Source organism: Scatophagus argus, chromosome 9 (genome assembly GCF_020382885.2).
Source record: "Scatophagus argus isolate fScaArg1 chromosome 9, fScaArg1.pri, whole genome shotgun sequence".
Classification (NCBI taxonomy): Eukaryota; Metazoa; Chordata; class Actinopteri; family Scatophagidae; genus Scatophagus; species Scatophagus argus.
This window is the reverse complement of record NC_058501.1, coordinates 25,406,408-25,434,386: the sequence shown is the minus strand read 5'-3', so window position 1 is coordinate 25,434,386 and position 27,979 is coordinate 25,406,408. Positions and strand designations below refer to the sequence as shown.

Below are 27,979 nucleotides of genomic sequence, written 5' to 3'. Positions count from 1 at the left end.
TATGAACACGGCTTAAAGGAACAGTCCACCCCAAAATGGGATCCAGCCGTTATCTCCTCACCGCCGAGGCCGGCGGACAGTCAGGTGAAGTTTCTCCGCAGTAGAAGAGCTGTGTGATTAGGCTGGAGACTTGTTTTAAAAAGTTAGATCTATATGAAAAAAGTGAGTGAAAGCAAACATAAAATGGCTCCCAGCAGCTCGTCCGGCACAGTCCGAGTCTCCTGAAGCCCAGAGAACAAAGACTGATGTGATGTTACTGACTCAAAGTGTGTTTCTGTGAAGCCACTACACTGCAGTATGTTTCTCATGAGACTGAACTGCTTGTCTTCTAATACCTCTCAGAGGTAAATCTTTTCACTTCACTACGTTTATCTGACAGCTTCAGTTACTAAGTACAATCTGATGCTTTATTATACATTAAACAACCCAACAGGTTTCTACATTGAGTACCTGTAGTACTACTCATACATTTTCCTGATTATACTTGTATACTGAAGTTTCAATTTCACTGCAGGATCTAAAACCAAATAAAAACCACTGTGCAGTACTTCAGAGTAAACACAAGCAGAGCTCAGCTGTTCCAGGTTTCATTTGTTTATTTTCTGGAAAATAATGTGAAGGTACAGTCTCTTTAAAAACGTCTCCTGTTAGCTCCAGAAGCACCTCTGGTTTGAAAACATATTCATATGTACAACACACTCAACATTCCCTGGTTATTTATCACAAGGTTCAAATAAAAATCTGAATGGAACAAAAGTCAATTTATTATTCAAATACAAAGCAAAGAAACGCAGAAAACAAAAACGCTCATTTTATCCTCCAGAGCCTAAAAACATGAAAAGTCACAATGACATTAATAATATGAGAGCAATTAATATCATACATCAATAAAAAATATGAAAAATAAGAAATATGGCCTTTAACTGATCCCTAGTCTGCGCGTGCGCGCACACACACACACACACACACACACACACAAAACCTCGCTGGTCAACGACTGCCCCTACTGGCAGAGTCTGGAACCGCACATGAACTCACAACAGGTTTATTGCATAACAACAGAAAGCTGCCCCACACACACACACACACACACACACACACACACACACACACACACACACAGGTGGAGGGGATGACGTCAGTGTTACAAACAGATGGGATGAATTTTTTAAAACAAGACTGAAGGTTTGACCTTCAGAGTGACGCCTGAGCGTCAAAATAAAACAACTTGGCTTTGAAAAAGAAAACTGGTTAATTTTAAAGGAAAATAAATCCCTCAGAGAGAATTTTAACAGTAGAAAGAGTGATTTGTTCCTGTTGAAGCGTTCGCGTCTGTCCTGACTTTCTCTGATGTTCACGTGGGCACAAACGACTGGTCACACTTTGATCGCACGTCCTTTTTCTTCTTCTGTCTCTGCTACAAAGACAGCCTGAACCAACAGGAAGTGCAGTCGTCTGAAGGACCCTTTAGTCTGGTTTTATTTTGAAAACCTGCAGTCAGCGAAGCTTCTGCTCCTTTCAGGGATTCGCTTAAAGTGAAAATACTGTCAAATGAACGGATACATTTAGTGTATTTCTACTTACGCTGAATACAAATACACTGAACGTAACGGCAGTAAACAGGAAGAAAAGAGCAAAGTAGTGAAGAAGAAAATGAAGATGAGATCGTTCCGCCTCTGTGTGTCTTAAAATGACCTGAGGCAGAAGACAAAAATAAAATTTGAGGGACATGAAATGACTCTTTCAGAGATTTTTCTGCAGTCTTTGCTTTCAAACAAGCTTTCTGAGAAAAACTCATCACGGGGACGAACTCAGAAGCTTCACACCTCAAACGCCAGCAAACTTTAGCGCAGTAACATTTTCATCCAACATGGCTGCACGAAGAGACTTCCTGCCCCCTTCATCACCTCCCTGACCCACACAGACCTTTCCCAAGTCCGTCCTAAAGTTTTAACCTCCGAAACGTCGTCGGCTGCCTGCGCCGACACAACCAACCGATGCTGAACCACCGATGGACCAGAATTTCTTCCACACAGACAGAACACGAGGTCGACGACAGAGCGGACTTCCTACAGAAGCCCAGAGGGGACAAACTCACTCACACTCGCACTGACCTGCTGCTCGTTTTTCAGTCTAAAAGCTTCCAAACTTCAGGCACGTTAACGTTTGTCTCACGTCAAAAAGCTCGAGTCTCCTTCACAGACTCTCCCAATCCAGGAAGTCTGCTTTCAAAATAATGGCAACAGTCAGTAGAACATTAATCAGTTCACTTCCTCCACCAAACCAAACGGAAAAAAGAAACCAGTTTTCTAAATTTCCAGGTTTTTTTTTTTTTTGGCAAAGCAACATAAATGACGTTTTTAAATATTTTATATATAAATTTAAAATTTTCTCTCAAATTTGCTGCCATTTTTTTACTTTTTTGTTTTTATTTGTTGCAGTCACTCAGTAAGACTGCTGTTTAAAAGACTGAAATGGAGATAAAATCTTTCGCTGCATATCAGACTAACAAATAAAGTCGGGGACGATGCACCTCTTCAGTCGCCATGTGACCCTTAACGGGGGTCCAGCCCCATGTTGGGAAACCCTGCTCTGATGGACCACTGACATCTGAGGGCACTGCAATAAGAAAACATTATTCCACGATTTTTCAACATCAAATTAAACTGAAAAACGTTCCCCTAACGTTCTTCACAGTCGCCCGAACGTCACATCAAGCCGACGTCAGTAACAACAGCTCTGACTCACGAGCTCATTTCCTGTTTCTTCCCCTCTCATCTTAAATATATTTGTTAAAGATATTCTTATCTGTGTCTTTATGTACATACTGATTCCAACCACTTTGGACTAAAAAATAAAACTTCTTTATAGTCTGAATATTAATATTAATAAGATTCTTTTATAACCTTTCTATACGTCGCTGTGCTGCAGCCCTGGGCACGGCTCCAAACACAGGTGCAACAAGTGCAGGCAGAGGGGGCGGGGTTAAGGGCTGTCAATCACAGTGACTGGGGTTAAAGGGCAACGCTGCTAAGAACTGCATGTGGCTTATGAAAAGCTGTTTCCTTATTTCCTGAAAGATGATTTAAGTTCCGACCCAGAAACAGGAAGTGACTTCACACCCTCTGAAAATATGACCTCTCACCTGCAGTTAAGCGCAGGTGTACTCTAGGACATGGTGACATCACTGGTGGGTGTGGTTACAGGTGCAACGAAGCACCGACACTGGGAAGGATTATTACCACCACAGATTGATCTGCAGGTTATTTCCTCCATCAACGGGAATCGAAACATCTCCGTCAGGGATTCCTAAAGCTCCGTGTTGTTTCCATCTTTTGCCTCACGTGTAACAAACTCCCGCCGCCAGCTGCTACTCAGTCTATCACGTCACTACACCACATTCAGTTTTAGCGATAAAATGCATAATTTCTCCACGTGTGCGTCGTGTGGATGGCGAGAGGGCGACAGACAGCAGCCGTCACACCGAACCGCAGTGTGACATTCAGAGAGGAAGAAGACCGAGCACAGCAGCGCGTTGCAGCAACACCAACTCGTCCAGCCGCCGCCGCCGCCGCCGCCGATCGTCTGTGATCCTGTGGGACACGCAAGCTTCTCAACGCTCATGTGGGTCAACACATGAAAGCAATCAGAGGACAGCTTGAGGGGATGATGGGAAACGTTATGACAAACTGTACGCACTGCTGAGAGGACTTCCTCCCAAACCTTTGACCTGCTTTTCATCAACTTCTGCTTGTTTCCTTTGATTGAGTGTGAGGAGAATCCTGTCGCAGCAGGACAACCTGGTGTAAAAAAAATATATCGACCTCTAAGTCATGGCTGAGTTCCTGTTAGAGTGGCTGCAGTCTGGTGGTCATTTGATAACCTAATGACGAAACAATGCCAGCCAATCACACGCTGTCTTCCGGTGGAGCGATGGCTAACATGGCGGCGGTGGCGGCAGTCAGGCAGGGTCCACACATATCGGGATGCATAACGCTTTTCAAGATCCTGCGAGAGCTGCTGGTTTTCAGACGGTTTCTTATGTAAAGCCGACATCACGGGAGCAGCGCGTTTGCAGTTACGCGAGTGCGTTTTCCATTAACATGCAGATAAGACTCGCGCAAGCTAATGCCTAACAAGAGAAGCATCTTGGGTTTTCTTCAAGCATTGCAAGAGCGTTTTCAGTTAAGTGCCTTCGACGGAAAACTCCCCCTCCTTCAGTTCACTCTGTCAGAAATCCTCTCGCCGAGGCTTTGCCGCGGACAAAAAGACCCCTGGAGATCACGTCGCTCTGCACGCCGTCTGTTTGGGGGGAGTGGGGCGGAGCGACGCTCATCCCGGTCCTCTCCGCCAATTCCCACCGAGCTCCTGGAGCAGAGGGGGACGCGCGGGGGGTGGATCACTTCAGCCGGTCGGACCGGAAGGAGTCCTCCACTGCCGGGTCGGCCAGCATCAGTTCGCCGTCCAGCATGTCCAGAGCCAGGGGGTCCATCCTGAGCGGGTCGTCCAGAGAGAAGGGGTCCATCTCGAAGCCGGGGACGTGAGACAGCGCGCTGGCGATCTCTTTGGACAGACCAGGCGGTGAGTCACCTGCAGGGAGGAAAGACGGCAGACATGTTCAGAAGATCCAACATGAGTGACTTCTACAAATGCCAAGAACCTAAAGTGACGCCTTCGAGAAGCACCTGAGAGGAAGTTCATCTGACCGACAGGAGGTTCGTCCTCACAGGAGGGCAAAGGCAAGTCATTAATATTAACCTCAGCTTAGGCTGGGCATCACTGAACGATTTACCCTCAAAGTACCCGACACGACGCTCATCAAACACGTTCAGAGTGCTCGGATGAATCAACTCGGTCCAACACGCTGCACTCCACTTGGCACAGCAGACTGCGGGTTGCAGCTGCGGGCCAATCACATCTCACATGAAATCAGAAAACATCTGCAGTGATTGGCTGTGAGTAAAACCGTACAAACCAGCCAAAGTCATTGTCTCTCAGTGCAAATGAATGCCGGCGTGGTGTGAGTTGGTACTGGGTTAACTCAGTCGATACCTTCCAGGGATGCTATGCAGGACTGTCTCTCAGTCGGGACATTTTGTGCTTGGGACATTTCAGGGCATCAGCGAGACAGATATTTGACCGCTGAGTCTCAGTCCCGGCCGCTCACGGCACATTACAAACAGTATACTGACGCTCACCGCGGCAGGTGTCGTCAAAACGCGACGCTGCACATCATTCTGATAAACCCCCAGATAAATAAGTGGGTTAAATCAGGAGGACTGTCGAGAATCAATCATCACGACTTGACTTCACCATCCTGGGGAAAAACCCCCAGAAAAACAGTTCTCAAGGACGTGACTGACTGATTCTTATTAACAAATGTCATGTCAGTTCGTCCCTCAGTGCCGCCTGACTTCCTGTCTGCGGCTCTCAGCTCTGAACTCAGTGGCTCCTGCTGAAAACTCCTCACAGATATTCAAACTCATATTTAAAAATGGTTCAGTAGTGTCCTCAAAGTTCAGAAGAGGAGCTCAGTGAAATGATTCTGAATCATTCTGAAGACTTATTTGCAAAGGAATTGACAGATTCACTTCTCTTTAAACAGATCATCACTTCCCCTGAGGAAGAGTTAAACGGAACAAATCAATCAAGTCCTCTTTCAGTTCTTAAAAAAATATAAAAGCTGTCAGACTTTGTTTCCATCTTCTTAACTGCTTCAGCCCTTTTGAGCACAGACTGTTTACATGAACACCCTGCCAAAATAAACTGAATTTTGAACAACGTGAGCACAACCAAAGCGTCGGGTCACGTTTGTGATCTCGTTTACTTGTTATTTGATCAACTCATTCCTGATTCAAATACATATTTTCTACTTTTAATTTCCTGTTGCCGCTCGAGTTCAACAACATTTAATATTTGACAGCTTTTATTTTGAAGCTGTTCTGGTGCCGGCAGCAGAGCTCAGTTTTAAACTCGCGCTCATGAACACCAGGCGATGCCCACCTGTGAGGATGATGTTGGGGACGTTGTGGCGTCCCTCCACGCCGCTGTAGTTCTGGTTCTGGTTGTTCAGGAGCTGCTGGTCCCCGGGGTCCTGCATGTCCAGGGGCCCCTGAGTGTTGGAGGAAAACTGGTTCTTGTCGGTGCTGCCGCAGCTCAGGCCGCCGTGGTTCAGAGACAGACAGTCACCCTGGTTGTCTGATGTGAACTGAAGCAGAAGAGAACCGAATGATTCGACCGCGACACAAAACCCGACTGTGCTGCACTACAAAGCACATCTTCAGAGTAAAGACACAAAAAGGGACTACGTCAGTCCTGAAACTGTGGCTACACCTTCCTGCACTCCACACCGACGACTCTCGCTGTCATATGTGCTTCAGCTGACGGCCCTGAGCTGATTTAGGATTTAGAACAAATTCATACGACAGTCAACACTAAAGAGCGGCAGCTGACTCCTGAGGTCAAATGTTTCCATGTGACGTCTTTGTTTGTGTTTTTTGGACATTTTGTGCTTTTCCGCGAGCGGACGTTAGACAGAAGGTCAAGGGCGGGTGAAGCAGGTGGTGTGAGAGCTCTGTTACCTGCTGGTTGGACTTGCCGGCGAGCTGGAGGCTCAGATACGACTCGTCCAGTAGAGAGTTGAACAAGGGGTCCTGGAACACATCAGAACTAAGTCTGAGTTACACCAAAACAGACGATGAAAAGTCAGCTTTACTTTACAGGAGTTCAGTTTGAGTTTCAACACAGCAAATCTCATCAGAGCTGTGGGATATTAAAGCCTCAGGGTGCATAAACTACAGCTTATGTAGTGCCTTTCAAAAGACAAAAGTGTTAAACTATGGGTTATCTTTTTGGTATCAGGTAATTATCTGCTGCATTTCTGAACTGAACTGATCAGAAAAATAATCAGAGCTGCGACTCAGATCCGTCTTGTGATTGGTTGCTGTCCTGCACCACAACATCAACATGTTTCAAAAACAAAGAATTAAGTGGGAACTGACTGTGTGACCGCTTTACACGGCAGAACTGGTTTGTACAGGCAGATTAATAAAAATAATCCAATCAGACGTTTCCCTTCACTAAAATTAGTGCAAAGGCATCAGTGTGACTTGACTTGTGTGAGTCACTAAACCAGATTCAAGCTGCTTCTGCACCAAAGTTTAGCTGCAGCCTGCAGTCACTTCTGCTTCACCTGCAATAATCAGTTTGTGTGTTCAGAGCTCCGCCTGCTGGCTGTCTAAACACAGGAAGCACGCTGGACTCTCATCACTCTGCGAGCTCGACAACAAGCTGCAGGTGAACTGAACAGAGTGAAGCTTCCTAACGCTGAATGAAAACAGGGTTAACAGATAAACCATCAGCATCTCATGCGTCCTGTCCAACACTCTCATACTGTCTCTGCAGTAAACACAGTAGCCTCTAGGGGGCACTAGCAGGACTTGAGATTTGATTATTACGGTGGATGTTTCTGACAGTGCTGGACTGACTCACGTTGTACAGGTCTGTGGCCAGGCTGTGGCTGATCTGTTGGAGCTGAGGGAGGCCCTCGACTCTCTGCTGCTCTGATTCCTGCTTGACGTGACACTGGGAGCTCTGGACGCACTGATCCATCGCCCTCTCGTTCTTTATCAGCTGCGTGTTTGCCTGCTGCCCCATCAGCCTCTGCTGCTGCTGCTGCTGTGGAGATACAGGTGAGTGCATGTATCGTAGGTTGAACAAACCTTTATCTAATCCCTGTAATCTACTAATCTGGACAACCTCATCTCCCTTCCTTTGACCCAGCGGCCTACCGTTCCAAAGTGCTGCATGTGCTGGTTGTGTGTGTTGTGGAGGTTCTGTGGGTGGAGCTGCTGTATGGACTGCGTCTGCTGAGCGTTGGGTCGCGGCTGCTGGAGGCGGTGCAGCTGTTGGTGGTGCTGCTGGCCCGGCTGGGAGCCCTGCAGGCCAGGCAGAGGCTGGTGCTGATGGGACTGGCTTAGCGGATACGGAGGAAGCCTCTGGTCCAGAGGCAGTTTGCTGGTGTCCAGAGGGACGCCCTGCGGGGAGCCAAGGTGGCCTCAGACATTAGCACCATTCTTCAGCAATATGCTACAATATTCTGTATCTGTGCTGGATGAGCGAGGGAGGCTTCACATGCAGAATACTGATAGAAATTAATATTCAGCTCTGGAGCATGAAGGTGTTGTGTATACTGAACAGACAGAAGTGACCCCAGTAAAAAGTCAATGTGGAGACAGACTGCACACAGACATCAGAGACCTCAGAGCAAGGTGAGCGGAGTGAATTTCATGTATGCACAGGTTTACCCAGATGGATTAAAGTCAGAACACACCTGGCAGGATGTCTATATTAGTATTAGTAGTAGCAGTAGTAGTAGCGGTAGCAGTAGAGGTGGTACAGATGCAAAGATCTGAGGACAGAATGTCAAGCCCCTGAGGCTTTGTGATTTGTGATATTGGACCATATGAATAAAACTGGCTTGCACAAAAATCCCACCTGAAGCACACGTAAAGTAAACAGGCGTGTCATGTGTGCCTCCTTGCAGGTGGTTCACGTGTTACCTGTGTGATGGAGGACAAGGTGGGGGAGATGGTGGGGGAGAACTGCTTGGAGTGATGCCTCCGCGACTCCCCTCCCATGGTCAGGATGAGTGGGGAGAGCTGTGCTCGTCTCCGTGGTGACGTGCTGAGTGGCGGCTGGCCCTGTCCGCTGAGCAGCGGCGAGTACGAGGAGGAGGTGGAGGAGGAGGAGGAGGAGCCGCCGACTCCGCTGCTGTAGCTGGGGTTGCTGCTGGACGCCGACTGGAGGGAGGAGTTACTGAGGGAGGAGTGCAGCGACTGGCTGCTGAGGGAGGACGGCAGGGAGGGGGAGGAGCTGAGGGACGACTGCAGCGAGGGGTTGCTGAGCGACGAGTGCAGGGAGGCGGAGCTCAGAGAGCTGGAAAAGGAGTGGTTGCTCAGCGATGACTGGATGTTGGGGTTGCTAAGTGATGACTGCAGGGACGGGTTACTGAGCGTGCTCTGTAGGGCCCCCAGGAGATCTGAGGAGGAAAAACAAAAGACTGAACACAAACGTACTCTCAGCATCCACAGACAGTTGTGATAAAAACGCTGCTGAACAAAGACTGAAGAGGAGGCCTGAAATATGATGCTGTGCACAAAAATTAGCAATAAAGGTCAATTCTGCTGAGGGATCAGGTGGATGAAACGTTCAGCCCACAGCTCATTTTACGGTGGATTCGTTAGGTGACTGTTGGTCATCCAGTCGCCGCCTGGACACGACTGGGACTTTGTGTAAAAATCAGACCAAACAGATCAGGATGTGATGACGCAACAACCACTTCTGATATTAACGCAACTGAAAACTGTACAAAGATGATCTATTAAATGGTTGACTCATCACTGACTTTTGTAAATATCCAACTGAATAAAGCAACAAAGACGCCTGGGGACACCTGTCTGGGACAGTCCGCAGGTGAAAAGGTCCACTGGAAAATAAAGCTTCCAGTTAAAGAAAAAATGCAGAAACACAGAAACATTTTGGAGCAAAAGTCTGCATAACGTAACTTCTCTTTGTCTCTGCGGCTTCGGTGCGTTCGGGGAATCCGCTGCTCCCCAGGTGATTTGAGCAGGTGTAAACATCACCTCTGTCCCCAAACACACCCCCACCTTCACTCGCTCACCTCCTTCACTTCATTCTTCCCGTCCTCTCAGTAGGCCAGCTTCATCCACAGTCTGCATTTCAGCTCTACTTTCTGACCTGGTTCAGGACTAAAACCAGGAACAGGACACACCACTTCCTCCTGCCGTGTCGATCATATGCGAGTTTTTGACAACACTGAACCACAAAGGCGAGACAGAGACAGGACTGCGTGTCCCTGTGTTTTACACGTCCGTCACTTGCTTCCATTTCCACACTGCGTCAACATGAGATCGCTGTCCTTTGTCCTCTCTGCAGGTCCACGGCTTTCCTCTTGCTCGCTCAGTGAAGCGTAATCTCTTCTTATCAAATGTATCTTTAACGATTATGGTGGGTGGGGGAAATTAACTGACTGGATCTATAAACATTCTGAGCAAAAGCCGGTGCAGTAAACCTCTGATGTGACTTCATCACAAGCGTTTATTTGTTATTTTGAAGGCAAACATTTCAGTTTTTTAGCTTTTATCGGTGTGGAAGCTACGGGACATAACGAACATGCAGCGCGACACCAGCAAACACACCGCGGCCGTCCCCTCGCGCCTCCAGGTGATAGTCTGTCTCTTCATCTGGTTTACAAACCTTCAGAGACACTCAGGTTTGGTGAGACGGGCTGCAGCGTGAGATCGAGCTGAAAGCAGCTTCCTGTCTGTGGTTGGTACAGTCACCTCACAAACGGTAAAACACATTTTCCAACACCCACAAAAAAACCCTTCCTTTTCTCTCGGAGGCTAAATTTAGAGCTCTGCCCCGCCGTACATCCCCCTTCGTTTCATCTCGTCGGCTCTCACCCACATACTTCCTCTGCTAACCTTCACACTCATCACTTAGCTGAGGCTTTGATCCAGACGCATGAGAGCTGACGGCTCAGCGTGCTGCCCCAGGACACTTGAACAGGATCTGTGGATGGAACTGAACCACTGCTGTTCAGTTACAGGACAGTTTCTCTCCATCAAGTGCACCTGACTTCAACATACGAGTGGACACAGGAAGCTGAATGAAACATATCAGTCCACTCAGGAACACACAGCTGTGCTATGAACTTAAGGACAATCCCACTTTATTACATCCTGTGTTGTGGTTTCATCTATCAGAAATAACAACACTGGACTTAGATCAGAGGGTCTGACTGTCAGCTTGTGCCTCTTGTTCCTCTTCTGGGTGGTGTTACTGTGTTCCCAGACCTCAGACATAAACTCAGCTCATTGAAATGATGAACAACACTAAGGAAATGAGGCAAACAAGTTGCAGTACATTTATGACCATTTCCTAGCTTTTGGAAACATGTGAATTTCAAAGAACTCCTCAGCAGAAAATGTTTTTGTGCAACGTGGTTTACACATGAGCAACCAGGTTCATGTTGAGGCTGACGGAGCAGACAAAACCTGCAGCCTGTATGTACCTTGTGTGTGGTGGTGGAAGTTGCTGTTGCCTCCCTGCGCGTTGGCGGTGTTGATGCCCAGCTGAGTGAGGGTGGAGGCCAGGTTCCCCGTGCTGCTTCCCCCGCTCAGAGAGGAGGACCCCGGGAAGCCGGGCTCGTCCTGGTCGAGCGGCGTGGGCAGCGGGGAGGGGAAGTGGAGACTGGACAGGTCGGGCAGCGAGCCGCCGGTGTTGAGGGCCGACGGGACGCCGTGAGCCGGCGTGGACGGCTGCTCCGGGGATGTAAAGATACTGAGAGGAAACAGACAACAAAGTATTATTAAGTAGTTTCAGAAAGCATTTATATACATAGATATAAATATATAAATATTTAGCGGGAGTTCAGTCCGGAAACAGTCCAAAACTCTTCCTCTTCATGTCTAAACTTGTGTCTTCCCATTTTAACTTCCTGTGTCTTCAAGTATTCCCTGTACTCTGATTTTCTTTGGTAAAACGTTGAAGAGAACATTTAATATTTTGGTTTTGTGGTGACTTCTGAGTGAAAGATGAGGGACATGAAAGCACCAGAAGCAGCGGAGGAACTGATGACCGCCTGAAGGGAGTCAAAAGGAAAAGAATCCCGTCTTTGACACGACTCTCATTGAAGGCACAAATCAAGACTCAGGCCACATTAGGACACAACGCAGTGTGTGTGTGTGTGTGTGTGTGTGTTTAGTGGCATTTGACTTACTTGATACCAGGGACTTCACAGGATTTGGGTCGGGACGACAACAAAGGCAACTGGAGAGAGAAAAAAGAAAAAATACAATAAAAACAAACTGAGTTCTGCTTCAAGAACTGTTTTGTGAAGAACAAAACAGCCGAGCATTTCATTTAAAAGACTAAACTGAAACTTGTCTGATTACATTAAGACTTGTTACACGCCAGATTCTCTCATTTTTAAATACTGAATGATAAAATTAATCTGCTGAAACGAAAATGTTAAAATGCTAACATGTTTGAAGAGAAATAATGGTGAGGTTTAAACAGACCTTCTTGGTGTCCCAGGGTTTGAGCAGTTTGCCCTCATCCAACACGTTCTCTTCAATGGGAGGGACGGGATACGGAAACACTGAGGGACAAAACACTGCAGTGAGAAAATGTGCACATCTTGTGCACATGTCATCCAGTTATGTTTGTCTGAAATGGCCTGGTTTGAAATTTGCAACAAACACAGAGGGAAACAAAAACAACGAGGACTGAGTACACTTAGGAGGTGAGCTTTTCATAAACATATAATCACAGATTTGCAAAAACACACTCAGGCCTGCAGGCGATGACGATAACTGATGATGAAAACGATTAGCTGAAGTCTTTAATGACAGGGCAGCTTCTCAGGCAGCTGAAAGTGTTAAGGTACTGATCAATCATTCCTCCAAATACTGAACTATTTTAATTTAAAGAAATATTTATTATTTATCTACATTCTCAGTTTTTTACTACACATTCACAAACACCTTATCATGTGTGTATGTGTGTGTGTGTGCACGTGTCTGTAACTCACTTCTTCTGGCCTCTCCATCACTCTGACCTGCAGGATCACACAGACAGACACAACAAGTTTGACTGAGTTGGACACGCTGGCTGCAGTTTATATTGAGAACATCCTGACTGTGCAGGCAGCCAGAGGAAAACCTGTTTAGGCTGAGATCTTTATCCTGAGGAAACGTGAGAGCCGTTCAGTCCAGCCAGAAAAGTCAGTTTAACAATGAACAGGTCACATCACATGCAAAAAGAAGACAACTGTGGGATCAGCGAGTGCCCTCGTCTGACGAGACATCTCGCCATTTTCACCTGACGTCACTGTGGCTTTAAGCAGTCCACACATGAGTCAGCACGACTCTCTGACTGGATGAACAAGACTCCTCATGGGCCTGAGGTGTCAAGCAGGCCATAGTTCATTTTATAAAGCTAACATGTTCTTTTAAAATGTATTCACACAGTTTGTGGGTGTGGAAGAACACTGAGTCACATTATCTTCTTTACCACGGCTTTGATCAAAAACTGAACATGCAAGATGAGATATGGCCAAGGTGTCCCACAGGGATCAGTACTTTCATTCTTTTTCTTCTCCTTTTTTTAAATTTTCTTTTTTAATCCCTCGTAAAGACACTTTCACAAACTTTTAGGACATCCAGAATCGATTAAGGAACTGCAATATGCTTTTCTCTGGTCTGTTTAGAAGAACAGCAAAGGTTTTCATTTCAAAGCATCTCCTAAAGTACTCAACTGGTCTGAGAAATTAGTTTAGAAGTAATTAGATTACACATATCCTGATGTCTTTGCATTAGATACCAATACTAACATATTCAGACTTAACATGCCACATATTTCATTACATCCTGTGTGCTTGTTTTACTGTTCCCAGAATTAGCTGAACTTCATTTGGGGCAGAATCTTTACTCAGTCAGGATTCTCTGAAGCCTGCATGTCTGCTGTACCACAAATATACTGCCAATGAAGTCGTATGAGAGTATCAGTGTCACATGGGCATTTTGGGTAGCAACATAATCTGTACTTATTAAACGGCTGAACTGTTTCTCTTTGTTCTGTATTTTACTGAGACGCAGCTCGTGAGTGTTTTTGCGGCCCCGCTGCCTCACCGGTGCGTCTGTTGTTCTGCGGGTGGAGGGTGGGTCCTCCTGTGGCAAAGGGGTCTCCTGTGGGAGGGTTCATTACACTGGTGTGGAGGGCCGAGTCGGAGTTGGTCCTGAGGGATGAGAGACACACAGCGTTAAGGGATGAAGGGGGAAGGACGGAGAGGAAGAGGAGGAGGAGGAAACGTGAAAACAAAAAGAGCTTTTGAAGAAGCCGAAGGTGAGCTGAGTCTTCATTCCCCAACACAGTGGGATGTCAAGGCTGAAAATACCAACCGGAGCTTTGTTTTAAAAATAAAAGCTTGGCACCCACAAGACATTCAGTCTTCCCAAGATTTCTTCACAAAGTCAGATGACACTGAAATTATTTAACGTGGGAGTTTAGGCCAATGTCACACTGAAAGCAACTTACATGCAAAGTCTGACCTGCTGCAGACTGACTGTCCAAAGATGCAGAAGTACTGGCAGGGAGAAGGACTGAAAGCACACGTGTTGGATTCTGCGACAGAAAACTACCTGCCTTCTTAAAGGTGCTTACTTCACAGGAGCTCAGGTAAAGCAGACAGGAAAGTGGACTAATTAGCTTGAGAATGATAAAAGTAAAAGAAGATTTCAGAAAGTTATAGGAAAATCAAGTCAACCAAAAAAGAAAGAATGAAAAAAAAAAAGAAATCAAAAGTTCCATAGTAAAGTTCTGACGGGACACACCCACATTTTCATCTGTTTAAAACGTGCTTCCACTGTAAGGTGGAAGGCTGGAGGCTGTCCAGCACAAGGGAGAAAAAGAAGGAAGTAAACGGAGGTAGAGGAGGAAGAGGATGAGGAGGATTCACCTGTTGAGTGCAGTGGTGGGGAGACGAAACAACTGGCTTTTATCCCCGGGGAAGTTTCCGGACCAATTCCTTTTCATGATCGACAAGAACAGAAAGTTACTTTCCTCCACCGAGCAAGAACATTGAAAAGAGGGAGAAAAAATGGGAAGGGAAAAAAGAAGAAGAGCGTGGGCTCGGAAAGCAAACACAAGCGGAGGAAGGAGGAAGACGAGGGAGCGAGTGAAGGGCAGAGGGAGGCTGGCGAGTCACCGGACGTGACAGACCAAAGATTGTTTGTGTGTCTGTTTATCAGATAAACGACAATGAGTATCTGCTTATCTGTGAATGAGTGTGATCTTAGCTTATGAGTCAGTCAGTCATCACTGTGACTGACACATCAGCACGAGGGGTCAGTGGCCACAGACAACAAACAAACAGTTAGAGATTAGCCCGTCACTTTATTTCTGTCCAGTTTTCTGTCAGCTGAAGAGATGCAGGAACTATTTTCTTTCCATATCACGGAGCAGAATGAAGGGTGGCTCTGCTTATGGACGAGAGGCAGAGAGGATGTAAACATTAAATCAGCAGGCCTCTCGTCCTTGAGCAGATGCTCTCCTTCAGCACAGCAACATGAAAAGACAAGAGCGACCGGGTCATGATTTCTGGAAAGACACATTGCTGTTGTGTTTTTCAAAGGGTGTTCTTTGGTGCTGTGAGCAAAGAAAATAGTTCCCACATCACACCAAACTATCAAGATGGACAAAGAGCACTACAGAGTGAACTGCTTTAATTTTACTCCATCACAGATCTTGTCTGTCTTATTAAACGTGTTTCTCATCTTTTTTAATGCAAATTCAGCACTTCCTCATATGAACGTGTTGAGGGATGGACTAACACAAGGCACTTATTTATAAGAACACAACATGGAATAACTGTATCCTTTGGCTGGAGGGACCACCACAAGAACTGGAATCCAGTTTTGTTTTGAGCAAAACGTCCAACCTGGCAGGACGACCGCTTACCAAGACGCCGCTGAATAAACTTTTGACTTTATGTCTAAAAGCTCTGCTTCTCTCGAAATTCCAAGCCTCAATGAACCAAAACCAAACACGACAAATAATTTCTGCTCTTGGGGGACTGAAGACAAAGTGCAGGTGGGATCACTCTGGAACCTTCCAACAACTGCAACTGTTTTACCACAAAACTTGAAGTTTGCAAAGTGACAGCTTGAGGAGTTGAACCTAAACAGCCTTCTCTCGTCACACTTCAGGGAACGGCTGGAGGTCACTTGCCAGCCTAGTGTGTGTGTGTGTGTGTGTGTGTGTGTGCATGCGTGCGTGTGTGTGTGCAGTGGGCCTTCTGTGACTGTGGACCGAGGCCAGTCTCTCTCTGAAGGGTAATTGTTGTCTTGTTAGAAGAAAACCAGAAAGAACGCAGGCAGGCAAGCAGGCGAAAATTAAATGACTGGAACATTGCAGAAAACAGAGGAGAAAGCCAGGAAGAAGAAAAAAGGCAGATTCCCAGAAGGAAGAAGGGCAAAAAAAGGAACCATCTGAGGTTTTTAGAGACTCTGGCTAAAATCAACTCTGTTAGCTGTTAGTTGTCTGGAGGTTAGTGTTACTGCAGTCTCAGTGGGATCCATGAAAACCTTTGTGAAGCTTCAGTGTCAACTCATGTGATTCTGATAAGGGATCTTCAAACTTCAGCATGAGGGAGGGGGTGGGGGATGAACTTCAGCTGAAGGATGGGTCTTCTAGTAACTGTGCTTCACTTCCAACGTCCTTGTTTTGTTTATTTAACTTTGCTATTTTAATGCTGCTTTCTGAGACTCTGAGGTTTGAAGAATTCCTGCCTGAAGAAAGAATTTAAGGCCTCAATTACCTGGAAATTCATTTTATAATCACTACACTCACGAGCCTCTTCTGAGCTTCAACCACATCTCATCTCTGTGTGGCAAACTGAGTGGGTTTCTGATTTTAAAAGCTCTTAGCTTGAGCTTTTAACACTTAAAGGAGGAATTTGTAAAATATGGCCAGACCCCAGAGGCAGCTCCAAAGCTACAGGGGGCAGCATACAATCAGAGTTGCTGTCGACCGCTACTCGCTGTACTGTCTGCTGTTGATCTTCGGCTGTAGTTAAAGCTACTGTTAGCTCAGTTAGCCCTATAGCTGACTGAGCTGTGCCTCCTGCGGCTCAGCACAAGAAGATACGGCAGGTGAGATGTGAGAAGACAACAGACTGTCGCCTCTGGACGCACAAAGTGGTATGACAGACAGGACGGGACGAGGCTAGCTGGTTAGCATGCTAACTTCAGCAGATATCTTTGCAAGCAGATGTCTTTGACTTAACGCCAACACTGTTGTTTCTTCGCTTGATAACCTTGGCATATTTTGAATGTTTTAAGCTAAACTGCCAGCTCTGTCTTACAGGTTGGACCTTTCAGAAAATTTAGGTAGTAAAAAACAAACAACAGTGATGAGTTATGAGGCGAATTCAGTGTTGGTGAGCTCATAGTAAAAAAAGAAAGAAAACTCTCAACACAGCATACTAAAAAATCAAATATGTCAATACAGGGAGGACAACAAGCTAAAAACAGTCTAGCGGTGAGATTTATCATTTAAGAGTTAATTGGCCTCAGGGATCGGACCTCTTCTGAACCGCTCACTTTACAACTTTTCAGTCACTGCATTTTATTCAGACAAAGTTCTTCTACGCGTGCTTCTGTTTAAGGTACCAAAAAAGTCTCATTTTAGTATGGACACTCAAACCGTCTCATCTGCTGCTTCATTTCAGAGCACACGGAGAGTAAAGGAACACAATGACCTGCAAACATTTCAAATAACTCCTGAGTTCAGGAGGACCTGGAGAGACTGCTGACATGTCATCGTCTCTGTTCTCATCAGGTTTGCTTTGCACTCAAACACGTGTTGTTTAGTTTTTTCCACTTCTTTTTATCAACTTCTGAACCATCTGAGGTGTCATGAAGGCTTCAGAAAGGTTGGGAGCAAAAGAAACTCAACAAAATGCTTTGGAAATAACAAAGAGGCGTCCCTCATAGAGACAGACAGACAGAGACAGGATGGAGAAAGGGGGCGGGGGTTTAAATGACAGTACCTTCTCCAGCTGGAGTCAGGAGGTGGGGACAGGTAGGCGGGGTTATACTGCGAGCTGTCCACCTGAGGAGACGACAGGTTAAGGAGAAAACAGATGATCCTTCTTCAGTTTCTGTTTCTACGATGACCTGCGGCTGCTGGTTTCAATGTGATTCCAACTTCTCATTTTTTCCACTATCATGCATTTTCTCTTCCTTCACTGAATTCGTAGTTACACAAAGCACATGGTCCAAAATCAAACCACAGTTCAGGGACAAATGACCTCCACAGATGACAAACAAACAAAAAGGAGAAAATCTGGACAGCCTGACCAACAGTTTCTTGCTCTTCAGAGGACAGTTTTCAGCACTGACGGCACAGTTTCACACTCACACTGTTTCCAGCCCCACTCGCTCACACACTCCACTGAGCAGACGGGGTGTTCAAAGTCCACAGTGACACTCAGCTTTTACGCTTATACTTTTTGTACACGCTGGCGTCGAGACTACTGATGTCTCAAGTCTTGAACATGTCTTGAACTGTGTTCCACTGCACAACCTGAACAACGTGTCAGTGTGCCTCCGAAAAGCGCTGATGCTGCCCTGCATGCTAGGAAATTAGCTGGTCTCCATGTGCCATACCGGATCCACGGACAAAGCTTCATCACTCGGTGCACAGCAGCAGAGCCAAAGAGCTGGTGGGGGACTAGCAGAGGAACAGGATGCGCCTGTCCCTGTTATCATCCACACACTACCTGGACAACTGTACAGCTGCACCAAATGTCACTTCCTGGAACGTCACGTGACGCCGAAGACGTCATGTGTCGTCCTCCTCAGTGAGCGAGAGGAGACACAGAGAGCAAGAAAGACTCAGAATGAATGAAAACTGGTGAATATTAGTTTCTACCAGCGAGTCAGGCAAGTTCACGCCAGAGGGTTAAATAATTAGTAAAGTTAACTGTATTTAACATAATAGTGTGGCAGTGTTATTTTGTTCTTTTCAAGCCACCAGAATGCAGGAAACCAAGTCTCTGAAACTCTCATTTCTCTGGGGAGGCTTTGGTTTCGAAATCCTTTCCATTTCTGAGGTCTCAGCGCTGGCAGGTAGGAACCAATAGGCTTGGAGCTGAGAGCCACAGACAGGAAGTCAGACGTATTGAAAGACAGGCTGCTGATTTGAGTCTTTTTGTGAGATTTCCTGACAAAAACAAAAACACATAACTTCAGCCTCATCGTTTCACAGCCTGTACATTAAAATCTGACATTAAACTGAAGGATACTTGTCGGCTGCGGTACGGCCGGACCGGCGAGATGAAACGGCGGTCCCTCTGGACCCGCTCCACCAGACCGTGATGCCGAGTCGAGCGGTTGGACTCAAGAGTGGATGGGAAGGAGCCCTGAGAGAGAAACAGAGACAAGTTCAGTTCAACACATCTGATGCCTCATCCTGCTGTCAACGAATGCAAAATGGAAGCAGCGACACAAAGAAATACAAATAACGACTCCCCTCATCTGGAACTCACTTTCCAGGACAATTTCAAAGTGCTCATGTTGGTTTCACCTCATGTTGGTTGTAAAAAACATTTGCTGTAGTTGACTTTCATTTGAATTTTTTAAATCATGAGCTGGTTGGTTTCAGAAGTGTTCAGAAACTGGTAAACTGTTTTCATTCTAGTGTTCCGAGAGGCTGTAAAACAGAACTGCTGCTCATATAATTTAGGTCTTGTCCCTGAAAGCACCTCTAATTTCAGCTGCCAGCTGCTGTGGGGACGTCAGAGGTGACTTCATTTAAAGACTTGTAAAATAGTTCACAGCAACCTGATCATCCTACAGCCTTATCACTGAGCACAGAGAATAAAATCCATCCAAGTCTGCTCTGGATACAAAATTATCTTCTTGAAAAATCAAACCCTGGGAGACATATGATAAGCATTACACCCGCTTCAACCTCCCAAAGTCCCCCAAACTCCACGTGGTGCTTAACCGAGCTCAGAAGCCAAAAGCATCACCACCGCCTGCAGCCGAATGAATTTCTGAGCTCAGAGACGAGAGGAGGAAGAGGAGGGAGGCTGACAAACGAAGCGCAGTAGCAGAAGGGAAACACAGTGATACTGATGAAGAACTTCCATTACAGAATGAGCTCAGCGCTGCAGAGCTGATGGGAAACGCTGATGACTCAGAGCTGAAGGCTGCAGGTTGTGGTGATGCAGCACAAAACGCTACAACAACCCATCCCATCCACCGACAGCATTTCGGTTTCTCTCTGTTCAGACCGTTCCTCTATAAGAAGGGGATCATGTAGCTGTAACAGCATCAGTATAAGCCAGTTGCTGCAGGCACAGCAGTACTGACAGTAACAGCAGTAACAGACAGCAAAGAACAGTACAGCCACAAATACCAGAGATCGTTTCAGCTGAGAGCCATGTGAGCTAAATAAAAACAAAGGAAACAAAAATGAGAGCTGAAGGAAGTGAGTGCTCTGCGCTTGTCGGTCACCTGGAAGTCCTGAGGGTTCCTGCCGATCTGGTTGACATTGGGCAGCGAGCCGCTGTAGTACGGACCCTGACTCCGGGCGAGGCGGAGCTTCTGGGCCTGAAGCTGACAGGACGGGGACAGAAGATTAACAACACAACCAATCAGCTCTGTAGCAGGACAAAACCAAAAAACTGAGGCGGACACGAGATGCTTCTGCGTGTGTGTGTGTGTGTGTGTGTGTGGGATATGAACACTTGACTCGTGTGTTAGCTGACTTATGCCAGCTGTCCATTAAAAGGCCTTGCCTTGCTGTGTTTTATAGGAAAGTGTTTATGAATATTTAATTCAAGGGTTGCAGCACATGAAAAAACTTATTTAACTTTGCTTATTAATACTTTAAAAAGTAACAACAGTAGGAAAATTTGAATTCACATTATGACTGTATTTTATGATCAACCCACAAACTGTAGGGAGGAATACGGATCAACTCCCAGCATGCACCTCTGTCACGTCTGGCAGACAGACTTGCATATCTGCATGTAAACGATTCTTTGCTGATCCTTCACTTATTAGGCATTTGATGGTTTCTCAGAGCGACGCATCCCAACAACAGCCCAGAAATCGTAGGCAAAGCCAGAGCTTTGGATTGTGTGGCCATCTGGTGTGTAGTTTAAGCAGTACTGACCAATCACACCTGAGTGGGCTAGCTGGTTAGCATGCTAATCTCGCTCTGCTACACAATACAGAGACGTCTTTTGCAGCGTTATTCTTACAAGTCTCTGACAAAATAAGCTTCACTGCTGACGTTTGACTTCCTTTTGCTAACGGCTCACGAACACACACTGATTTTACACCTTCCGTGAATCAGATTTCCTTCAGAAAACAATAAATGGACAGAAAAAGTAAAACACGAGAGAAAATGTTGAGATTTGCAAACCTATAAATACATTCTACAACACACACACAGGCCCTGGCCCAGTTTCTTGGCGAGTGTGATGAACTCATTTAATCTCCAGTCTCTCGTGTCCTTGTTCTCTATCTGCTCGTGTCCTTGGATCTTTGCTAAACACTTCTGCAAAAATCCTGTGTGCTAAAAGCATTTGGCAAGCGTTACTAAACATTTCTAAACTCAATAAACTCAAATTGAGATCAATGTCAGCGGAGCGCCTCAGTGTTTCTGAGGCGGAACGCAGCTGCCGCCAGCGCAGGCGTCGCTTACGAGGGTAGGAGGTCCACTTTAAGTTTAGGTAAACAGTGAGCGGTTGTTTTTAAAGATGGCTCTGAATCAGTCATCAGATCAACTTCTCTTAGCTTTTCCTCTGAACAAATTAGAAAATGTGCCCATAATGTGTCTCATGACAAGCAGCCAAATAAAAGTGCTAAAAGGCACCAGAATACAGGAAGTGACATCTGCTCTGTTGAAAACCTTCTGGCAGGAGGACCCCTGAGGGCCCCTGCTCGACCCACATGCTCAGTTCTTCCTACACCTGTGGTCGCCAGTGAACTAATGATTGTCCACAGGGAGAATCATTCCCAAAGTAAACAGGTGGAAGAGTGATGAGGTTCAGCTGGAGTCAGGCTCAGGTTTTAATCATTGTCTTGGCTGCAGAGCCGCTGTGACGCAGAACATTCAAAGTGCAGAGGAGAAGCCACTAAGCCGCTCCATCTTCACCACTTCAGGCTGATGGATGTAAAGGAGACTTGCTCCTCCTTACATGAACAGATCACAGATGGCTGACAAAGATCTGTCTTTGTGTGAGTAATATCACACTTTCTCAGGGCTTTGTCCCAGGAAGTTTCAGACAAACTCCAGGAAACACGTCACAGCCAGACTCGATTCTGATTGGCTCTGTGCGTGATATCAACACGAGTTTAGTTTCTCAAACACTAACAGGTCAACACTGAGAGGAAAGAAGGTTAAACATCTTCTAAGAATATCTTGTGTCCTCAGTCAGACAAACTTACAGCTTGGTTCACTCTAAGTACAGACAGTCACCACTGTTTGCAGGCTGTTAGCAGGCTGCACAACACAACACTTAGATAACGACAAACACCAAATGACTGATTATCCATCTGCAGTGGCTACAGAGTGAGCAGCTTCTGTGCCTCACTCGGCAGCTTAACATCCAAGTATTGGGATATTTTCTTTTGTGCTAAAGCACTGATTCTCAGAAAGACAGTATTGATTTGTAATCAATAGTTTGCATGCTTTCTGTGTGAACACAGAAACCTGATGTGGCATCCTGGTCGGAGCGACTTCATTTAATGCATCTTTTCCTGGATTAAGTGGATTATAGTGATGGCGGACCACTGAATCTGACCAAACCACTGGAAGTCCCTGCTCCTCTCCGAGGCTCCAGAGGTCAGTATTCTGCCCTGAAGCTGCAATAATCAGTGTCCTGTGAGGAGAGGAGCTTCTTTAAATAGACTTAATTAGAGTTTGGTGACTGATTCTATAAATAAAGGAGCGCCTTCAAGTCATCTGAAATCACCAGATAAATGGTTGCAAATGGACAGCAATCATCACTAAAGACATATTTTCACTGGTCTGATATTACTGCACTCTAACCATGAAAATCACTGAATTACATTTTATTTATTTACACAAAATATTACATCACAGATGCACTGAGGCTGTGTTTTACAAGTATTGTACTTAAATGTTATTTTGAGGCACTTGAAAATTTAATGCCATTGTTACTGTGCAGATTCACATAAATTCATAAATTATGGTGTATTTTTTTCAGTCGAGATAAAACTTTATTGATCCTGAGGGGAAATCAAATTACCCAGCAGTGTATGAAGTCAGATATGACTCTGAAATGGTCCACGCTGCATGTCTTTCACTTTGGGTACTTTAAATACATTTGATGTTTTCAAGCAAGAATTTGACTGAGGTACTTTTACTCGTGACAGGAAGGCCTCTGGTTTGAAAAGCTGTCCTGTGTGTCTCTGATTTCTGGTCTTTCCAGGAGAAAAATAAAACCGTCTGTGATGTTTCAGTCTGAGACAAACGGCATATCAATACTGAACAGCTTCGACGTGGAGAAACTGCTGCTACCAACACACACACCCTGATGCTATTAGCTGATTGGACCACCCACACACTCCTGCTGGAGAGTGTGTGTGTGTGTGTGTGCGTGTGTGTGTGTGTGCGTGTACTGGTCAGGGGCAAAAGAAATTCCCAGAAGAGACAGAACCCAGAAGGGTGGCAGTGTGAGTGAATGGAGGAGGAGGAGGAGGAGGAGGAGGAGGAGGAGGCATGTTTGTCAGAAAGCCCTTTCAGTCACTGAATCCAAAGCAGAGCTGCTCGTTTTCACTGCAGATTAAGCCCTTAATGAAGCAGCATTTCTTACAGGCCTCTTGAAATACACTGCATCAGTTTTAGCTTGACGTACTTCAGCCACATGGCCCAGGCCCAGGCCCAGGCCCAGGCCCAGGCCCAGGCAGGGTCACGTCTGACTGAGCCCGGGTCGGTCTGCAGCACCGGCTCTGCATCGCTAACACACATTCACGACGGGCAAACCGGAATGAGCATGATGCTCAATAGAGACGAGTGCTATTCAGTCTTTGTGTCACCTGAAACTACAACACACTCAGTCCAGATGTGTCAGAGCTGCTGCTGCACAATTTATGACTAAAAACAATAACCAGATCACTTCCTCAGCACTCACATCACAGTCATTTATCAGCGGGGCTGTGGGGCAAACACTGACTGTCTGTAGTGCTGACAGCTGCTCAAGTGATGGATGTTGGCGCTCGATGCAACAATTTTCAGTCTTGTTTACACATTCTTCGGTCAGGTTAGTCCAGTCGAGTCCTAAGCGCCTTTCTGGCAACCTTCAAGCCGCCAACCGACTAACACGCCTCAACGAACGTGAGGAAAAACCAGCGGGAACGACTGTTCCTCCTCTCTCCGAACACACCACCTGGCTTCAGATCTGCCCTGAAGACATGACCTTCATTCACAAGAGCACAAAACTGACATAACGGAGGTCTTAAAACTAGAATTGATTTGCAGGTTTTCAGGCCTTCATCGTGTCCGTTCATCTTCAGCTTCAGTGCTGAACCTATCAAACTTATTTCCATTTGAAGCAGCACAGATCAGCTGACCCACCGTAAACGTGGAGCTTCAGGAGCTCCTGGGGTTCTGCTGTTTCCATCAGAGCACTGCGATCTCAACGTTTCCCACTATTCTCTTCTTATTGAAATCATTAGGGCTCACTCGCATGCTTCTATCGTTACCAGGGCGACCGAAGTCCAAATCAGTATTCAGAGGAAGGAGGTGTCGCATCGACTGCACTGACAACAAACGGAGCTCCTCTATGGTGTGTTCACAGGTAATTCTCAACTCAAGCTTCCAAACAAACAATCAGCACAGCCTTTAAAACTAATTAAAAGGTGGGGGTCCCTTTATAAACGTGACTAAATTTTTTTGACTTTCATTTTTATTATCGATTAGTCTGCCAATTATGTTGTTAATTTATACATTAAGAGTTACGTCTAGTTACGTCTATAAAATGACAAGAATTGTGAAAACGCCCTTCATAACTCCCCAAAAATCAATTCAATTTTCATCACACTTTTTAAAGTGAAAAAGATGAATGGGTGGGACGCGGCTCCAACACAGTTTATGTAGATAAGGTGTCGTGTTGCTGTCACACGTTACCTTCGCCAACAGACTGACACTCCTGTGATTTGAATGGTGCACTCAGCCATGCTGTCGTTTCCATAATGTTGATCAACTGTTCAGCCCCACACCGAACTTTGAAATCAATCAAGCACCAACGACAGCAGCTAATGATGGCGAATGACTCAGTTTGAGCTGTTTGAACTTAACGCCAGGCTTTCACAGTCTACACAGAAACCAAAGAAAACTTTTTTAAAATCCTTCGACATTAAAATAAAAAACAAAGTCGAAATTCTCATTCGTGAATAAGAACATGCTTGTTTTTACTTGACAAATGATTAAATTCAACCATCAACAATAATGTTAAAACAACTTAACTCCACTCTGAGGCTCTCAAACTTTCCACACCACAGTCCAGATGGATAAACATTAGACAGCGCGGTCAAGGTTTGGTCCAAGGTGAAACCATCGAGCCAGCGCTGCTGCCAGGACAGTCAAGCTACAATATGTTCTTATTAAAATGACTAACATAAATTTTACTTGCGTAAGTCATTACATGAATGAGTGAATTAATCACGCTACAATAAGGTTAGTTAGTCCGTCTAGTCCGTCTTGTCCCGGGGCCCCTCAGGCAGCCACGGGGGCCACAGGTGGACAACTGACTCAAACCAACACATCCCGCTTAAGCTAACGCAGCTAACAACCACTTAGCATGTGTGTCGGTGTAAACTCACTCTAAACTCAGATGAATAACTTAACGTTTACATCACTAAGCGACTCCTAAAAGTAAGTACACAAACTTGAATTTACGACAGCTGAGTTAGCTGGACAGACGCCCCGATAATCACGTCCTAAACGAGCACGTAAAGACCGTTAAGTCGAATCCCTTTTACAATAATGACAATATAAAATAGGTATTATTTTAAAGTACGTAAAAGTGATAACTCGCGACATCCGTTCGCCACAATATGTCGTTTGGCTTAATTATTCATACGGCATAACTCGAATTAACCAAGAAGTTAATATCTTTAAAAGGGAGTAACGTTTATCAGTAAGCTAGCTCGCTCTGGGATGGGCGTGATAATTAAAAAAGTTAGCCATTAATCTTATGAAATTAACTGCTAAACTTGAATGCCAAGTGTACCAGAAGAACAACATAACTTGCCAATTATCTTAACTTATGTTGTACATGTTAAAGCTATGTGTGGCAATATGTAACGCCACACTGAACTGCCAGATTTTTGAACCGAGTTCAGCGGGATGCTCTCAGCGCGATGAGCTCAACGCATCGGGGCTAACGCTGTGACAGCGACGTTCACGTAACATAGTAAACAAGCCAAGTTAGCCCTCGTAGCTAATGCTTGCTAACTACGCTAACGACTTATCGGAAATGGTCAACAAGGGGCAATAACATTTTCTGCTAACACTATGTAACAAACGAAGACTGGAGACTTTGTCCTTTAATGTAATTATTCACTATGAGTGCACCAATTATAGACAGAGCGCCATGCACAGACAGCAGATAACGTTATCTCGGAGCCTGACAAGCCCAGGCAAGGCCTCTCTTCCTCCGGGTAGCTCTCCTCCTCCTGCCTCCGTCTCAGACTTACCCTGGTCGAGGTGATGTCCATCATTACCTCCTGGAAGGCGGCTGTCTCCTCGGCCTGACGCTGGGTATGCAGCGCTATCTTCTCGCTAAACTTTCGGGGATTGGAAGCCCCGGACCCGGAGCCCGAGGTGGCCCCGGGTCCAGGTCCACAGCCGCCTGTACCCGTCGCAGACATCTTCACCGAGCGGACGGGACGACTTGACGTAGTGGAACGATTTTACCCAGAGAGGTGCAGGAAAGTGAAGAACTCTCACTCTGCAGCTATTTCTGGGGACCTCAAATCTCAGTCAGTGCGCGCTTTTGTTTTAGCAATAACAAAGCGCCGAAATGTGTCGACATTGAGATTTAATACTAAATACTTAAATAGTGTCACCAGTAATATTATAATATGAGCATGGATTTCTTACGAATTAAGTTTAGTATAATACGAGTACTCATAGACAAACAAAAGCAGAAATTGGACATCCAAGTTATATGTCTGTACTTTATATAAATAAAAAAGTTTCTATGTACTGGATTGTTATTTTGAAAACGTTATATGTTGTTGAGTTACACTTTACTGGAAAAATAATGTAGGAGCAGATCAGAAATAAACCTTTTCAAGCTTTTTAGATATGTGATGTAATTTGGAGCACAACTTTTTTTGTCATCAGTAGGCTAAATAATCATTTCCTGACGACTTTGGGCTGTCAAAACGGTGTTAATTTAATTTAAATGTGTTTTAGATTAATTCAGACCAACAAAATACTGTACTTCACAGCAACAATTAACAATTTTAAAATATATATGAAGACAGAATAGATCCTTTTTGATCTGTTGGGTTTGGTCTCCATGGTAACAGCTTGTGCGTAGGGGTGTGGGGTCAAATAAGAACAAGGCGCGATGTGTGAACGCCCACTCTCAGAAAGAGATGGTAGATCTCTTTGTTATTTCAACCCACTGAGTGAGTCATCTGTCAAACACAGACAAGCTTTGACCTCTGTGGAAACCGCGCGCCCCCTACCGGTCGATTTTAGCTACTGCGTGCTGAAGAGTTGGAACTTCCTGCGTTAATTACGGTGATTATAATGTGCTTCTTTACTAGGCCATGCTGCTCCTCTTCCATGGGGAGGTCAGAGGTCAAAGGTCATGTGGTCTGGAGCTTGTAGGAGCTCGCACTGCCGAGGCAGAGTGGGACAGAGAAAGACGGGAAAGAGTCAGGTATGTCATGTAACGTCATGTATGTGCAAGACTTAAAACTGTTCTTCCTTTCAAACTGCTTTGTCTAAAATTAGATTTGATTTTTATTGTCAAAAAGAGGATTTAATCAATAAATCAACTGCTGTCTGTAAATATTTTCCTCTTATTGTACGCTGTTACTGCAGAAATATGATCATACTGTGCACTCACATTTCCACAGCAGGTCATACTAAAAAGCTGAAAGTCACCGATTTCTCCCTTTGTGCAGCTGTATTTTGGAGTTGCATTTGTTTTATATTTTGTGAAAATTATAAACAAGTCATTAATTCCAAATTTATTTATTTATTTCTCAAGCTATTTGCATGCAGTTTCATTTTACTAATGGACAAAGCACCTCTTAATTTGAAAGAATTCATAAAATAAGAAAGAAATCTTTATGAATAAAGCCAAAACAAACAAACAAAAAAAAGA

General features: G+C 45.4%; 1 protein-coding gene and 1 long non-coding RNA gene across 5 annotated transcripts; one reads left to right on the top strand and one right to left on the bottom strand.

Annotated features, from left to right (window-relative positions):
- Positions 1-581: 581 nt before the first annotated feature.
- LOC124065484 (CREB-regulated transcription coactivator 2) lies at positions 582-26,565 on the bottom strand. 4 transcript variants are annotated; one of them, XM_046400928.1, is made up of 16 exons: positions 26,331-26,565; positions 20,112-20,213; positions 18,896-19,012; positions 17,639-17,700; positions 14,546-14,614; positions 13,719-13,825; positions 12,620-12,646; positions 12,108-12,187; positions 11,807-11,856; positions 11,099-11,367; positions 8,562-9,040; positions 7,791-8,036; positions 7,492-7,680; positions 6,582-6,653; positions 6,004-6,208; positions 582-4,590 (listed from the first exon to the last, which is right to left on the bottom strand). In XM_046400928.1, the coding sequence occupies exons 1-16, from the start codon at positions 26,502-26,504 to the stop codon at positions 4,400-4,402; spliced, it is 2,439 nt and encodes an 812-aa protein (XP_046256884.1). In that variant the 5' UTR covers positions 26,505-26,565; the 3' UTR covers positions 582-4,399. The 4 variants fall into 4 exon arrangements, with proteins under 4 accessions (XP_046256884.1, XP_046256885.1, XP_046256887.1 ...); XM_046400929.1 differs by having other exon boundaries at positions 7,492-7,677; XM_046400931.1 differs by having other exon boundaries at positions 7,492-7,674.
- Positions 25,350-27,974, top strand: LOC124065489. Its single transcript, XR_006844424.1, has 2 exons — positions 25,350-25,506; positions 27,414-27,974. It is a non-coding gene; the product is annotated as an uncharacterized LOC124065489 (long non-coding RNA).
- Positions 27,975-27,979: the final 5 nt, after the last annotated feature.

What these genes read in the sequence shown, in the direction of transcription:
- LOC124065484 (XM_046400928.1), bottom strand. Translation starts at nt 26,504, where the DNA reads ATGTCTGCGACGGGTACAGGCGGCTGTGGACCTGGACCCGGGGCCACC. An exon ending in CCCACCACTGCACTCAACAG is followed by an intron (nt 13,826 to 14,545) that starts GTGAATCCTCCT and finishes CTCATCCCTCAG; the next exon opens with GACCAACTCCGACTCGGCCC. An exon ending in CCGGCAAGTCCAACCAGCAG is followed by an intron (nt 6,209 to 6,581) that starts GTAACAGAGCTC and finishes CTTCTGCTTCAG; the next exon opens with TTCACATCAGACAACCAGGG.